Genomic DNA, 14,057 nt, shown 5'->3' with positions numbered 1-14,057 from the left:
ATTAAAAAAATTTGGGGAGAGTGTTTTGAAGTTCACGCGCCAAAGTGATTGGATAAAGTTAAGTGGTCCCACCGTGACGTGTCAAGTGATTACTGTACGCTGTTAGAGCGCACGTGTGGCGCGTGGAATCGGTGTTTGGCCACGGAGATAAACGGATGTGTCCGTTCCCATTTTTTCTTTTTTTTCTTTTTTAATAAAATACCCTTTTTCTTGTCAAGGAAAAAAGTTGTAACCATTTTTACCATATATTCGATTTTCACCGAATTAATCTAAGTGAATTTAATTTAATAATAGTTAGTATACACTTAATAGTCAATATGAATATATTTTAACTGGCATGAATTTGTACTATAAATTGTTAATATGAAGTTATAATATTTCAAGTGGAAATTATTTACTATAATCCATGATAGCATCCATTAAAATTACTATTTATAGTTTATTAATTTTAGAGGGAAGGCATAATAGGTTAGAACTATAATGTAGGAATATGGTAATTTTTTAAAGGTTATAATTTAGTTCTTAACCTTCAAGATATATGTCTATTTTGTCAATAAATTTTTTTTTTAATAAATTTATGAACGTTCAATGTAATGCATAATAGATATTTGTTTCTTTTTAATGGATATATTATACATAAATTTGAATTTTCTGTTTGTTGAAACTCTAAGTTTACAATTATAGATCTATGAATTTTAAGAAATTTAAAAAGTATAGAGAAAATATCAATTTATACCCTTGAACTTTGAGGGTGGTATCAATTTAAACTTCAAAATAATAATTGTATGAATTTAAATCTTGAAATTATATCAATTTAAACCCCAAACTAATAATTATATCAATTTAAACCTTAAACTTTTTTTTAAAGTATATCAATTTAACCCCTAACTTTCATAATTGTATCAATTTAAACCTTTAATTATGTTTTATTTTGATACACTTATAAAAGTTTAGGGTTTAAATTGATATACTTATGGAAGTTTAGGGTTTAAATCGATATAAACCCCTAAAGATCCGGATTTAAATTGATGTCACTATTAGTTTATGGTTTAAATTGTTACAACTTGTCAAAGTTCATGGATATAAATTGATATTTGCTAAAAACTATAAAACTAAGACCGTATTTGGTAACCATTTGATTTTTTTGTTTTTGTTTTTGAAAATTAAGTCTATTTCATGCATATTTCATACAATGATTTGCATCTTTCTTAATTAGAATAGTTGAATTTTTAGTTAAATTTAAAAAACAAAAACAACTTTTTAATTTTTTTTTTTTTTTTTTTTTTAGTTCCCAAAATTTAGCATGGTTTTTTAAACTATTAGTGAAAAATAAACAATAAAAGAAGAAATTTGGAGGTAGAAGTAGTGTCCATAGGCTTAACTTTAGAAAACAAAAATGGTAACCAAATCTTGTAACTTTACCAAACGGCCTAAACTTATAACTTTAAAAATTTGAATGAAAAACAGACTCAAATCTTAAAGTTCTTTTAGTACATAAATCAAAAAAGCAAAACAAACCAAATTTTTATGGTAACAAATTAGCTTAAGGTTTTAAAGATCCTATGAATTAAGTATTTTTGGGAATAAAAATCCTGAAAATAAGATGGTTGAGAATCAATGATGACTGTATTTGGTTGTAAATGGGAATACTATCAAACTTTTATAGTTATAAATTAGTTTTGTATTTTATTTATAAAATTAATCATGGTCACCTCTATAAAATTTTGATAGATTAATTGATAAACAACAAATTCAATTCAAAGTTTTAAGCAAAATGAATTATTTAACTATCAAATAACAAATATTTGTAAAATGAGTAATTTATAATCAAAGTTACTTGATTACCTAATTTGATGCATCAATTTGATGAATTTATATAAATATGATGTATTGATTAATAAAATAAAATCAGTTTTAAAAAAATAAATATAACATTTAGTGAATGAAAAATAGTGAATTAGAATAATCAATAATAAACTAATTATTAAAAAACAATCTCATAAAATATTAATCATAATGATATTTGATTAATTACATATATAATTTATTAATGAATTAATATTATTGATGTCGGCTCATTATATAATTTATTTATTTATTTATGAATATGGAGTAAAAAATCAAATATTATAATTTAGAATTTAATATAATTTTCTAAATTATAAATTTAATATACATATATTAATTAGTTCTAATAATATGAAATAAAAGAACAAATTAATGTATTAAAACAGGAGAGAGTGCAAACATCAAGAAAGCCTGCGAATGGGTATCATCCATGTGTATAAGGAATGCTATAACTTATGCTCATGATATTCTCATGTATAAAGCTTATAAACTTGTACCAAACAAGAAGATGTGTATCCCTTACCAATTTTCACCTTTATTCTCATACTGATTCCCTCACTAAGGGGTTTGAATATCCATACAAACAACCAAGGTCATTTACAATGGGTGATCTTCAATCCAAAATTCTAAATGTTTGAAACGATGAACATGAATCGCAAGATCACAAGCTATAGTATTTCCTTCATGCTTGACAAAAAGGAATCTTATGGGATGTGTTTCCATAAACATTACTTTTGCCTCCAAATTTCTTCCTTATTATCTACTTTTTACCATAATTTAAAAAACCAAGTCAAAATTTGAAAACTAAAAAAAAGTAGCTTTTATAAACTTAATTTTGCTTTTTGAATTTAGCTAATAATTCTACTATTGTACTTCTAAATATGCAAGTTATTGTAAGAAATTTGAAGGAAATAGACTTAATTTAAATTTAAAAAAGCAAAATGGTTATAAACAAAGCCTAAAAAAATAACTTCTAAAAACTTGCTTTTATTTTTTGAATTTGACTAATAATTCAATAACTGTGTTTACGAAATATGTCAATCATTGTAAGGAACTTGGATAAAATATGCTTATTTTTCAAAAAGAAAAAATAAAAGATGAAATTGTTACTAAACGAGACCTTTAACTTTTAAGATTTGACTCAAATCTTCAAGTTAGTTTAGAAAGATACCAAAAATTCTCAATGTAAATTAATAAAGTTAAAAAATTCTAGATAGAGTAAAGTTAATGAGGCATTTGGGACAAGGAGTTGGTTATTATGATTATAGATTATTATGGTTGGATTATAATAGTTTGTGTTTGAGGATTATTTTTTTGTGGGTTATAATAGTATGTGTTTGAGGTGTAAACTATTTTAGTTTGAGAATGAAATAGTAAACATTGTTGTAAAGAACAAAAAACGAATGTAAAATAGTAAAAACGGTAGCAAATTGGAGTTTTGAAATAGTGTTGGTTGTAGCTAATTGGGACTACAAAAGAGTATTTACTGTAACAAGAGGTGGTTATTACAGTCTTAGGACAGTCGTTGCCCCAAACGTCCCCTAAATAACTAAGGAGGTGTTTTGGGGCACTGAGTTGGTCAATATAGTCAGTGATTATTATAGTATATAGGTTATGATAGTATGTGTTTGAGGTGTAGGCTACGTTGGTATGGATGGTAAATAGTCAACACCATAACAAAGAGAGAAACAAAGATGAGTCATAAATAGTAAACATTGTGACAGATAGCACTTTAACATAAAGATTTTGAATAGTAATGACTGTAAGTTGTAATAGTTTGAACATCACATGTTATAATTAAAACCCCAAATATAGGGTGTGTTATAATAGCTCACCCCATTCCTTAAAGTCGAGGGCCAATCTCCCCAAAATTTGTAATTTACCATTTTTTCACACACTATTGGGAACATATTGTTACACCCCCTCCTGAGCTTATTTCTTGTGCCCAAAATAAGGTGTGAAGACAGTAGACATTACCCTTTCGTAATATCTATCGTCCAACCATCCTGTATTTACTAACCATATTTTAAGCCATAAGCTTTTAGCTAAAAGAAAACTTATTTCATATGAAATATTAATGTTCATACATGACCAAGGTTACAAACCATGTCTAGTTATACTTCCAAACCTCAATTTAATCTCTAGGAAGAAATGATTCCAGAAATCATTCTGCCAATAAACTCTGCCTTCTAGTGGCACTCTATATCCTCCTCCTCCTCTTACTTGGGTGGGGGAGGAGGAACAGACCATTTGGAAAACATGAGTTAGGAAGCTCAATGACTGGTGTATTTTATATGATAATATGTTTTGTTTTTTAAATCCATTTTAGAAAAAGTTTGCACAGACAATCATTCACAAAACTATGTCAAAGTATGATTGACCTCAGTCTAATAACCAAGATGTTATTGGCATGATCATATGCTTCTCCAAAGTGTATCATTTCATCCAAATACAGATTCAAGGAAACAATTCCAATACCCAATACAACCCGTTGAATGTGCACATGTCGATAATTCCCGCTAGTCATACTGGGTACGCTGACAATCCCAACCAGATTATACCGACAATCACAGTCAGACGTCCACGAGATATGCTAACAATTCCCCGGGTGCAGTTCTAGTTTCCAATCAAATCTATATTATACATGCATTCATATAATTCCAGAAAAAACTGTCATTCTCAATCAAAGTAATAGAAAATTAATGATTAGAAATCCAAAAAACATATTTCTCGACCATGCCAAGGATTTTCAAAACCATACACACACACACATACACACATATATAACCATATACCTATATTGACTCATAACAACATTAAAAGTAAACCATTCAGTCCGATTCCCAAGTTCCTTGATCTCCTATTTCCTTATGAATTTTGAGCCTATATTAATCCCGTAATTAACTTAGAATCCCATGTTTAATGTTAAAAATAATCTTAGAACACCTTATTAACCCTAAACTCAGCTTACCAACCTTAAAAGCCCCAAACTAACCCTTTGAATGAAGAACAACAACTGTGGGCACAGGGTAGCTTAGACAGCTAATGTTGGGCGCAAATAACTTCTTCTCAGTGCATAGTCAGCACCTTGGTCGCATAAATGACCCTCCTCAATGCATAGATGGCTTCCTCAACGCATGGTCGCTCTCAACTTTCTCCAATCATTTCCTTTTTTATTCTTTTTCGAGGGATTTTTGAGTTGTAAAATGAAATGAGATCCTCTAAGGATATTTACAGGTTTCAACAACCCGTCCTCACTATCCCCTCCTATCCTCATCACATGATACCTCCACCTTGCATACAATTTAAGTGTCTTCCCCAGATTGAGCCAGTGCATAGCCCTTGCCACCACCTACTTGCATATAAGTAAGTCGTGTCTTCACCTAACCATGTCCAACGCATGCTTCTCTTTGAAGTGGCCACTATTGGTTTTGCATGCACAACTTTGCGTCTTCGTCTTCCACCACCTACCCATGTTTGCCAAGATTTCACCGGTTAAGCCACATACCTCGTCTTGCTATCAACCCAACCCTTCTTTTCAACTCAACGCATAGGTACCTTCCTTAGTTATATCCTAAGTGTTCATATAAACCAACTATGCGCCCACTTTCCCTCTTATGCGCCCAACCTATAGGGTTTCATCCCTTGATGAGCCACATGTTATCCAATCCTTAGTCAACTTCTCACCACAACACCCTCATGTTCTCTATCCTTATATGTCCAACTCTTCCTCAACTTCATTCTTCCTTGGTTTCCATCTATTTCTCATATCATAGCTTCCTCTTTTGAGCTCGTAGTATGGCTATGCGTCCATTTGGCCTCTCTTCACTTCAAGATATGCGTCCAAATCCTTTCCCTATACGTCCACCCACTTTTGATTGTGCATAGTTCAACGCATGGTTCGTTCAATACTTAACCAATCCTATCACCTAACCCTAATTCTCCCAAGATAATTATTCTATGCGTCCAATCCTTCTAATATGCGCCCAAGTAGGTTCATTTGTACCCTAGTATGCGTCAAAGCCTCATTCTCCTCCCACAATGTGTTCAACTTAAGATAATGTATCCAAGGTTAGGTCGCTACTCTTCATAGCATGATGCACATAACATTGTTCTTTATTCTCATAGCATAGTTTCTTATTCTCATAGCATAGCTCATCATGCTCACAACATAGTTAGAGATGTCTTCTACGCATCCAAGATAACTTTATTTCTCTTATAATGCGTTCAAGTGGTCTAACTAAGGTGTCTTGGAAGTCTTCCTATGCATCCAACTTACCCCTACCATGCGTCCAAAGTATTCTTTCTATGTTATGAGTTGAACTTCTTTATCTATGCTACGAGTTTCTGCTATTATGCTATGTTATAAATTCCCTCACTATACTATGAGTTAAACACTTAGCCAACCCTTTCTTCTATACTATGCTTATGAATTCAACTCTTACTCTCATAGCATAGTTCACATACTTAATCAAATTCCTAACTTCAACCTACTACATCTCCAATTTCCTTCTTCACAACTTGTTCATGATACTTATCCTTAAGCTTGATCACATGATCTCAATATTCAGGGATCTTTTGAACACTAGTGCTTCCTATAATTAGGTAAAAGAATTTTGAGTTTACACACATTACATAAGATTTTCACAAATTTCATTTTAGACTATACTTTTTAAATCACATTAGAAAAACATTAATATATGTTTCTTTTGGTCTTGACTAATATCATAAAAATACCTTTATCATGCCCTTTTTTTCAAAATTACTCATATATATTTTTTAGTCATACTATTATCCGTGGCCAGTAATAAAACTTTCAAAATTGCCCTTGGAGTAAAAGATTGTTAAAATGTTAGATAAAAGTCAATCTGTTAATGTTGTGGTTTCAATTTTAGTCCAAGCAAGTGTTTTAGTCACATTTACATCAATTTTTCTTTCAACATTCTAAAGAATTTCTATTCCAATGTTAGTTTTGAAACCTTGATGTAGGTTAAAGGTTATATTGCAACTATTGCAAGAATAATAGGGAGCGTTTGGTTTGTAGGATTGAATTGAGTTGATAATTATTATCTGGAAAGTTAGATTATTTGTGGAATTGGATTGTAGATCATCTATGGAGTTAGATTGTCTATGTTTGGGGTGAATAGTTGAGTTGAAATGAAATGTCTGTGTTTGGGATGCTGAGTTAAGTTAAATGAAAAATTATGTGTTGGGGTGCAGTTTAGTTAAATTGAGGTATATGATGCGATTTTTCTAAACAAATCGATTTTATCTTGGATTTTTTATTTTTTTTGTTGCTATTTTTGTTTAATTTTCATCTACACACAAATTTTCCAACAAATTTTAATACTAAATTTTTTTAATTTTTTCCAATTCTTAAAACATAGCAAATTTTCCTACAAAGTAAACATATACTAAAAACAGTAGAATTCAATTTTTGAAACTTAATTACTTAACATATATTTTTTCTTTTCTAAACACCAAACATATCCCAAACAAATAAAAACTTTTCACTACTATTTAGCCTTTAATCATAAACACTGAACAAGCTTAAAAATTTAAAAGCTTTTTTTTTCCTCTTGAAAAATGTAACATATTTTCACCACACAATTTTATTTACATCCCCAAAGATATGTTATATTTCAAAAAAAAATGAATACTTTTTATAATCCCTAACACGCAATTAATCTTAACTCAACTATAAATGTTAACTAAAAAAGATTCCTTTCAAGTTTTTGCCCATTTGTGAAAAATGAATTTCAATTTTTATGGTTAATGGTTTTTTTTCCTGCTCAAACGTTTGATTCTTTACATTTTACACTAATAAAACGAAATTGTTTTTTTATGTAAATATTTTTTATTGTTAGTTTTTATGGTTAAGTCTAATTTGCCACTTACAAACGAAATAATAATGTCCACAAAAATATCTATTTACATGTAAAAAATGCATAACAAAGAATAATACTCAATACATCACAATTTGTTCCGTAACAATTAAAGAAAACTAATAAACCTCAAACTAATTATTGGAGGAATTGTGTAATTAGTTTGAGTCCTATAAGTAGGATAACAAAGTATAGTTAGATTAGAATGGAGCTAAATGCAGATAAAATTAAAATCAAACATACTACCAACATTACCTACAATGCACATACATCAATATAAAAAAAAGATGTATCCACATCTATGCAACAACTAATTACAAAAGAAAGGAAAGAAAAATACATTTTCTAGTATAGTTTTTGTTTTTTTTGTTTTTAGCAACCACCCTTATATGAATGTAGAAAACGAAAGTTAGAAGTGGAAACAAGAAAGTTACAAAAGGATACACGATCTTTCTCCTAGTAACCACATGATAAACAAATAATTGGCAATGATTAGGAGTTGCAACCCTTCAAAAATCAAAGCCACCAAGAGAGGCGATAAATCTGTAATTTTAGATTCGTCCAAATAATTAATCTTACATGTACTCATTTAATTTTATGTGTTTACTTACACGAGAGTAGTTGAAGGGTCTTAGGATTTAGACAATTAGATGAAAGGTTGTTACCTTTCAAGGTATCTTTTCAATTAGTTTAAATTGGGTTGTAACCTCCAATTTTGAAAACAAGACTTTGAATTTGAATGGAATTTTCTTAGAGTTTATTCTCTCAAGTTTTATGCTTTATTTGTATTTTTGTGTTTAGAATGCATGTTTTAGGACTTTCAATCTAGTTTGATCAATTAGATTGTGAAGAGTTCAAAATCTTGAAGTTTGGAACAAGTTCTCTTTTCTTGTTGATCATGGATCAATCTTCCAAGCCAAATTTGTTTTAACTTTATTGGAGTTGTTACCAATTTACTTAATCAGGGTTATTCCTTTATCATCACTCTTCTAATATTGCATTTAACGCAGACAAAATATTATTATTTATATAACTAGCAACCCTACAATATACTAAAGGTCGTAGAACGTATGATTTGAACATGCACAAAAAATAGGATTGTCATTATGGATCTACTTATATGTTCACAAAAATTAGTGTTGTCATCAAGGGTCTCATTAGAGGTGGTCGTTGTCGAAGTTGGTCGCCTGTGGCGAATGTCAATGTTGGTTGTCAGAGGTGATTGTCATCTAAGTTGATCATCGAAGGTGGTTTTTGTCAGAATTATCATCGAAGGTGGTTGCTGGAGCCCAGAGTTAGTCGTTAGAGTTGGCCACCGAAGGTGGTTGTCAAAGACCAAAGTTGGTCAAGCGAAGGTGGTTGTCAGATTATGTCATTGGAGTTGCTTGTGCTGAGGTGATTGTTGGAGGTGGTTAATGGAAGCCTGAAGTTGGTCATCAAGTTCGCGACACGAAGGTGGTCGTCGGAGATGCTTGTGCGAAGGTGGACGTCGGAATTGGTGGTGGTAATTGCCGGAGCCTGGAGTGGATCGTCGGAGTCGACCATGTAAAGGTGGTCATCAGAGTATGTTATCGAAGTGTGGTAGCAGTAGTCGCCGATGGTGGCTAATGGGTGGAATTATTGAAAACAATGAGGGAGGGAAGGTTGGAGGGGAGTAGGGTAGGGAGGGAGTTGAAGTGAGTTGGTAACAACATTTAAGGTTGCCGGGCCAAACATTGAATTGGTCAATTCAACTCATGTTGGTGAGCTAAATACCTTTTTTTGTTTGATAAGTTTTTAATTTTGTATCTAATAAGTCTTTAAACTTTTAATTTTGTGTCTAATAAGTTACCGACCTATTCGATAATACTTAAATCTATGAATCAATTAAAGACAAAATTAAAAGTAATGTCCCATTTTTTATTTAAATAGTGTTGAATACGTTGTGAACCTTTAAATAGAACATAGAAAGTTCAAGGAAAGGGCTTATTTGAATTTTTAAGTTCAAAAATAGATAATTTTAAAGTTTTGAAGAATAGCTACAAACTTAAGATACTAAAGTTTTACATTAATTGTTTTGTTGTCAATAGCCAAAAGAAAAATATTTGCAAATTTCTTGTATTTTCACAAAAGAGTAAAGAAAAGGAGACAAGGGGCTACAATTATAATCCATTTTAGCAGTACATTCATCATGCGTAGTTTTGTAATTTTGTGACTTGTTACTCTTGTCTTGGATTCCTGAATAGCTTATTAAATTTAAGGTCTGATTTACTTGAACTTTTAGCTGGTTGAGGAAATCTCAAAATTATGAGCGCTCAAGAGCCCATTGTTGTAAGGCCTATTTAAAACAAAAACACAAGGAAAGCAACGTGTAGTATATCATTGAAAGAAAATAAAACTGAAATTGGTAAATCTTGTATATATGACAGGCCTTCCAATGATCTTTCCTAACCTATTTAACCATCCTATTTTGACTGTAATAGGAGGATTGGTATTAAGACCCAAAGCTGAAGAATAACAAGTTTATTTCTACAGCTAAGTTATTCAAAGTATTATATAGAGAGTAACAATGAATTGATAGCCATTTCACCAACACGATACGTTGATGATCATGCATTCTTAATGGTACCTCCTCTCTTATCGAGTTCGTCCAAAGCTGCCCACAATTTCGGATCGGCATAGTCCTTTACGAGGAGGGCAGGCTTTGCTTGCATCAACAAGTGCTCGGGATTTCTCGTTGTTATACCGACGACAGGCATCCCGGCTGCCACTCCAGCTTTGATCCCTGATACAGAATCCTAACAAAGCAAATCAGTCAATAAGTTAGAATCTGAACACGCTCTTCAAACTTTCGGGTAAAAGAAAAGTGTACTTCCAAAAGATGGCAGACCTCAAAAATGAAAGTGTGATCCTTTGACACTTTGAGTACTTCCAGAGCCTTTAAATATGGTTCTGGATGTGGTTTGGCATGTTCACATTCACCGCCTATAATAATAGCTTCAAAAAAATCCGTAAGACCAAGCATGGAGATCATGAGCTCGGCATTCGGCCGAGGGGCATTTGTAACTGCAGCACGTTTCAATCCGCGATCTTCTATCCATTTCTTCACTTTATACAAGCCATTCACAGGCTTTAATTGTTCCGTAACCAATCTGTTGCATTAAGTTCTTTGGTTATATTGACTCCAATCAGAACTATAAAGAAGACATTCTAAGGTATGAAGAGAAAGATTTACCTCCTAAACATAGCCTCCTTCTCATCGCAAAATTTCAAACCTCGTTCAGGTTCATCAGGGAATAACGCTCGGGCAATATCATCGTTATGCTTGCCGGCAATATTTTTAATGAAAAACTCCTCATCAATTGGAACCCCACCATTGAAACCAATCTGGAAATCATATCAGTATCTGTTACTGCCTCACCTATAACAATTATTAAAACTTTGCTACACCAAACAGTTGGAGCCCTTTGTTGTAATCTGTTCTTTCGTTTTTTTCATTTTTGTTGTTTTTGTTTTGGCTACTTTTTAGGTGGCCATTTTTCTATTACCAGAACATTCTTTCAACTGCTCAATGAATGTCTGGCTTCTCATTAGAAAAGAAAAAAGAAATGCCACCCAATATATATTACCATTGAAAATCACTATTGTACCAGCAAATCAAAATGGACCCTAGTATATAGTTGCTAAACATTGAATACGAAGTTTATGCACTTGTTCAAAGCATGATTATAAAATTTAAATTCAAGTCAATAAGGAAGTTGATTTCTTTATTTTCTCTTCCTTTCAAAGAATACAAAACAGAACTAACCTCTTGAAGCATTTCGCGGAAGGCATAGTAATGGAGCGGATCTGAATCACACAAAGTTCCATCTACATCGAATAGAACTGCTTCCACAGGAGCAAGCGTGGCAAGAGGGTTTTTGCTGGTTCCACAAAATACAAGCAATAAGGAAAACAGAATACAACAGGCAAACCAAAGCTTTTCAAAGCAGTAATAGCTCAAGGGAAAACTAACAAGGACTTTGGTTGACTTTGCTAGTCTCGTGTTTGATCGTGACAAACAATGTTTCAATCTTGTGCTCTAGTTTCTTTCTTTTAAGACATTGATTAAGTTACTTACCATTTTAGTCACCATGGTTTGTGTCTGGCTTCAATTTGGTCCGTATGATTTTAAAAATTTTTATAAAGCCAAATTGGTTTAGTTAAATCTCTCAAACTGTTGTTCATCATCAAGTTTTGAACAGACCATTTCACTGTTTTTCTTTTGATGTGGCAAAAGAGGCAATGAGTTGACATCTAAGATCGGTTTGGAATCACTTTCTAAGTGCTTAAAAAGGTGTTTTTAATCACTTGAAAAGTCATTCCAAACAGCAAAAAGTATGAGATATATCTGAAAGCTGTTGATGATTTGAGAAAAGGAAGGACAAGTTGGTTTGCAGGTAAAGGGCGACTCATAATGCAATGAAGTTTTGAGAGATTTAACCAAACTATATAAGCTAAATTGAAACCTACAAAACCATGGGCATCAAATTGAAATGAAGCACGAGCTAAAAAGGTAATTTAGCCTAAACAATGAATCTCAAAAGAAACAAGGGTAATGAGCTAGCATTCTTAATGAGATATATGGGAGGGTTAAATTGGTTGACGAGGTGAAAAAAAGGGACGAATGGGTTTTCAGGTAAAGGGATAATACTCCCAACAAGCAATTTCTGCTGTGGGCCATCAAGTTTTGGCCGAACACAATTATCAGGAATTTATTGCCCTACGATGATCTAAAATAAAATAGCAACTTCTTCAAGCGTCAAGATTAATGACTTCACTTTTTCTCTTCCTAAAAGGTATGTGATCTCAACTAATCTCTAGGTAGCCCAATTTGACTACAAACTTACGTGCAAGAACATCACAGTGGAAGGTTTAATTTCACAAATTCAGAATGAAGAACCCCAGTTTTAACTAAGATAGTATGGAAAAGAAAGCGAAAAATCAAGATTCAGAGGAATGTATTGCAATAATATGAGCACGATCATGAAGAATCACAAGAATACAAAACACATTTTAAAAACAACGAAATCAATTCAATCGCGACAAGAACAATAAACCCCAAAACAATAGATCCCAGATACACAAATCAAAAGGCAATCTCAAATTTCAAAACCCAAATCTCAACAAAAGCCACCATCACAATGCACCAGGGAATTCGATCATAATTTGCGATCACACACAAGTTTCAGATTGAATTAAGAAAGCATTCAATCAACAAAGAAATACCATTTGCATGGTGCAAAATTTACCTGTCGACTGAATTCTCATCTTTTGAAGCCGTCATCGTCGGCAGAGATCGATTGAGAGATACGAAAGCTTGTTTCCTGTGTGGGAATTTGTGTGTTTCTTCGAAATGGGTATTGAGAACCGGGAAAAATGGAGATGGGTCTTTGAAGGACGGAGCAAATGCGGGTTTATAAAGGCGTGGGGAGCTTGAGGACGAGAATTCACCAGCTACTACTCCCATATGCGACTTGCGGGTTGTCCTTTCTTCGAGGATCTATTCTGTAATTTGTGCATATATTCATATTCATGTTCAAATAAAATTATGCTCATATATTCTAATAAAAGTGTTGAAGATATTTATAAATAATAATAAAATATTAGACTAATATCACGTCTATCATGTTACGGATAATAGTCTACGACGATACTATTATTTGTAAATATTTTGATTTATTTTTTTATATCCGAAAACAATCCTATATATAATTCTTTTTCAATTATACCTTTTATTTCAATAATACCAATATTATTTGGACATTTCATAAACAGTTCAAAATTATATGTGGGGCGTAAAAAAAACTCTAAAATATCGGATAAAAAATTAGATCTAAAACAATATGGGTGACTTGAGTTGAAAATTTAGATAACCGCACTTTTTTTTGTCATTCTCATATTCTAATAATAGTTTTTAACATGTTTACGAAATTTTTTTGAAAGAGTACGTGTGCTTAAAAAAAGAAAAATTGAACTATGAAAAAATTGATGTGCTTTGTTATTGAAATAAAATATTTTAAATTTTATATCTTATTTTGATCTTGAACTTTCATATTTGTATGTTGGTTTATAAACTTTCAAAATATATATTTTAGGTCGCATTTGGGATTGCTTTTAGAGAGTCAAAACCAAATCTAAAAGAATCTTATTCTTAACTGCTTATGGGGTATTGAGTTGGTTATTATAATAGTACATAATTATTATAATTTAATGAGATAATGAGTAGGACATAGTAATCATATAAAAAACAAACATAGTAAACAGATATAAAAAAAATGGCAAACACGGTGATAAAAAGATGTT

At 31.7% G+C, this 14,057-nt stretch overlaps 1 protein-coding gene across 1 annotated transcript; it reads right to left on the bottom strand.

Annotated features, from left to right (window-relative positions):
* Nucleotides 1-10,072: 10,072 nt before the first annotated feature.
* On the bottom strand, nucleotides 10,073-13,312 carry LOC120089975 (Haloacid dehalogenase-like hydrolase (HAD) superfamily protein). Its single transcript, XM_039047429.2, has 5 exons — nucleotides 13,004-13,312; nucleotides 11,521-11,635; nucleotides 10,948-11,099; nucleotides 10,603-10,864; nucleotides 10,073-10,510 (listed from the first exon to the last, which is right to left on the bottom strand). Exons 1-5 carry the CDS (start codon nucleotides 13,219-13,221, stop codon nucleotides 10,322-10,324), a joined length of 936 nt encoding a protein of 311 aa, XP_038903357.1. The 5' UTR covers nucleotides 13,222-13,312; the 3' UTR covers nucleotides 10,073-10,321.
* Between the last annotated feature and the right edge of the window lie 745 nt (nucleotides 13,313-14,057).

The sequence above is a fragment of the Benincasa hispida genome, chromosome 11 (assembly GCF_027475165.1).
Source record: "Benincasa hispida cultivar pf3 chromosome 11, pf3_genome.v1.1, whole genome shotgun sequence".
Lineage (NCBI taxonomy): Eukaryota > Viridiplantae > Streptophyta > Magnoliopsida > Cucurbitales > Cucurbitaceae > Benincasa > Benincasa hispida.
Note: the sequence above shows the minus strand (reverse complement) of the source record. Positions and strands in the feature narration are given on the sequence as shown.

Excerpts from the sequence above, each read along its gene's own strand:
- LOC120089975 (XM_039047429.2), bottom strand. The coding sequence starts at position 13,221 with ATGGGAGTAGTAGCTGGTGAATTCTCGTCCTCAAGCTCCCCACGCCTT. Across the intron at positions 11,100-11,520 it reads TCCGCGAAATGCTTCAAGAG|ATTGGTTTCAATGGTGGGGT; the intron begins GTTAGTTCTGTT and ends TATGATTTCCAG. Across the intron at positions 10,865-10,947 it reads AAGGAGGCTATGTTTAGGAG|ATTGGTTACGGAACAATTAA; the intron begins GTAAATCTTTCT and ends TTAATGCAACAG.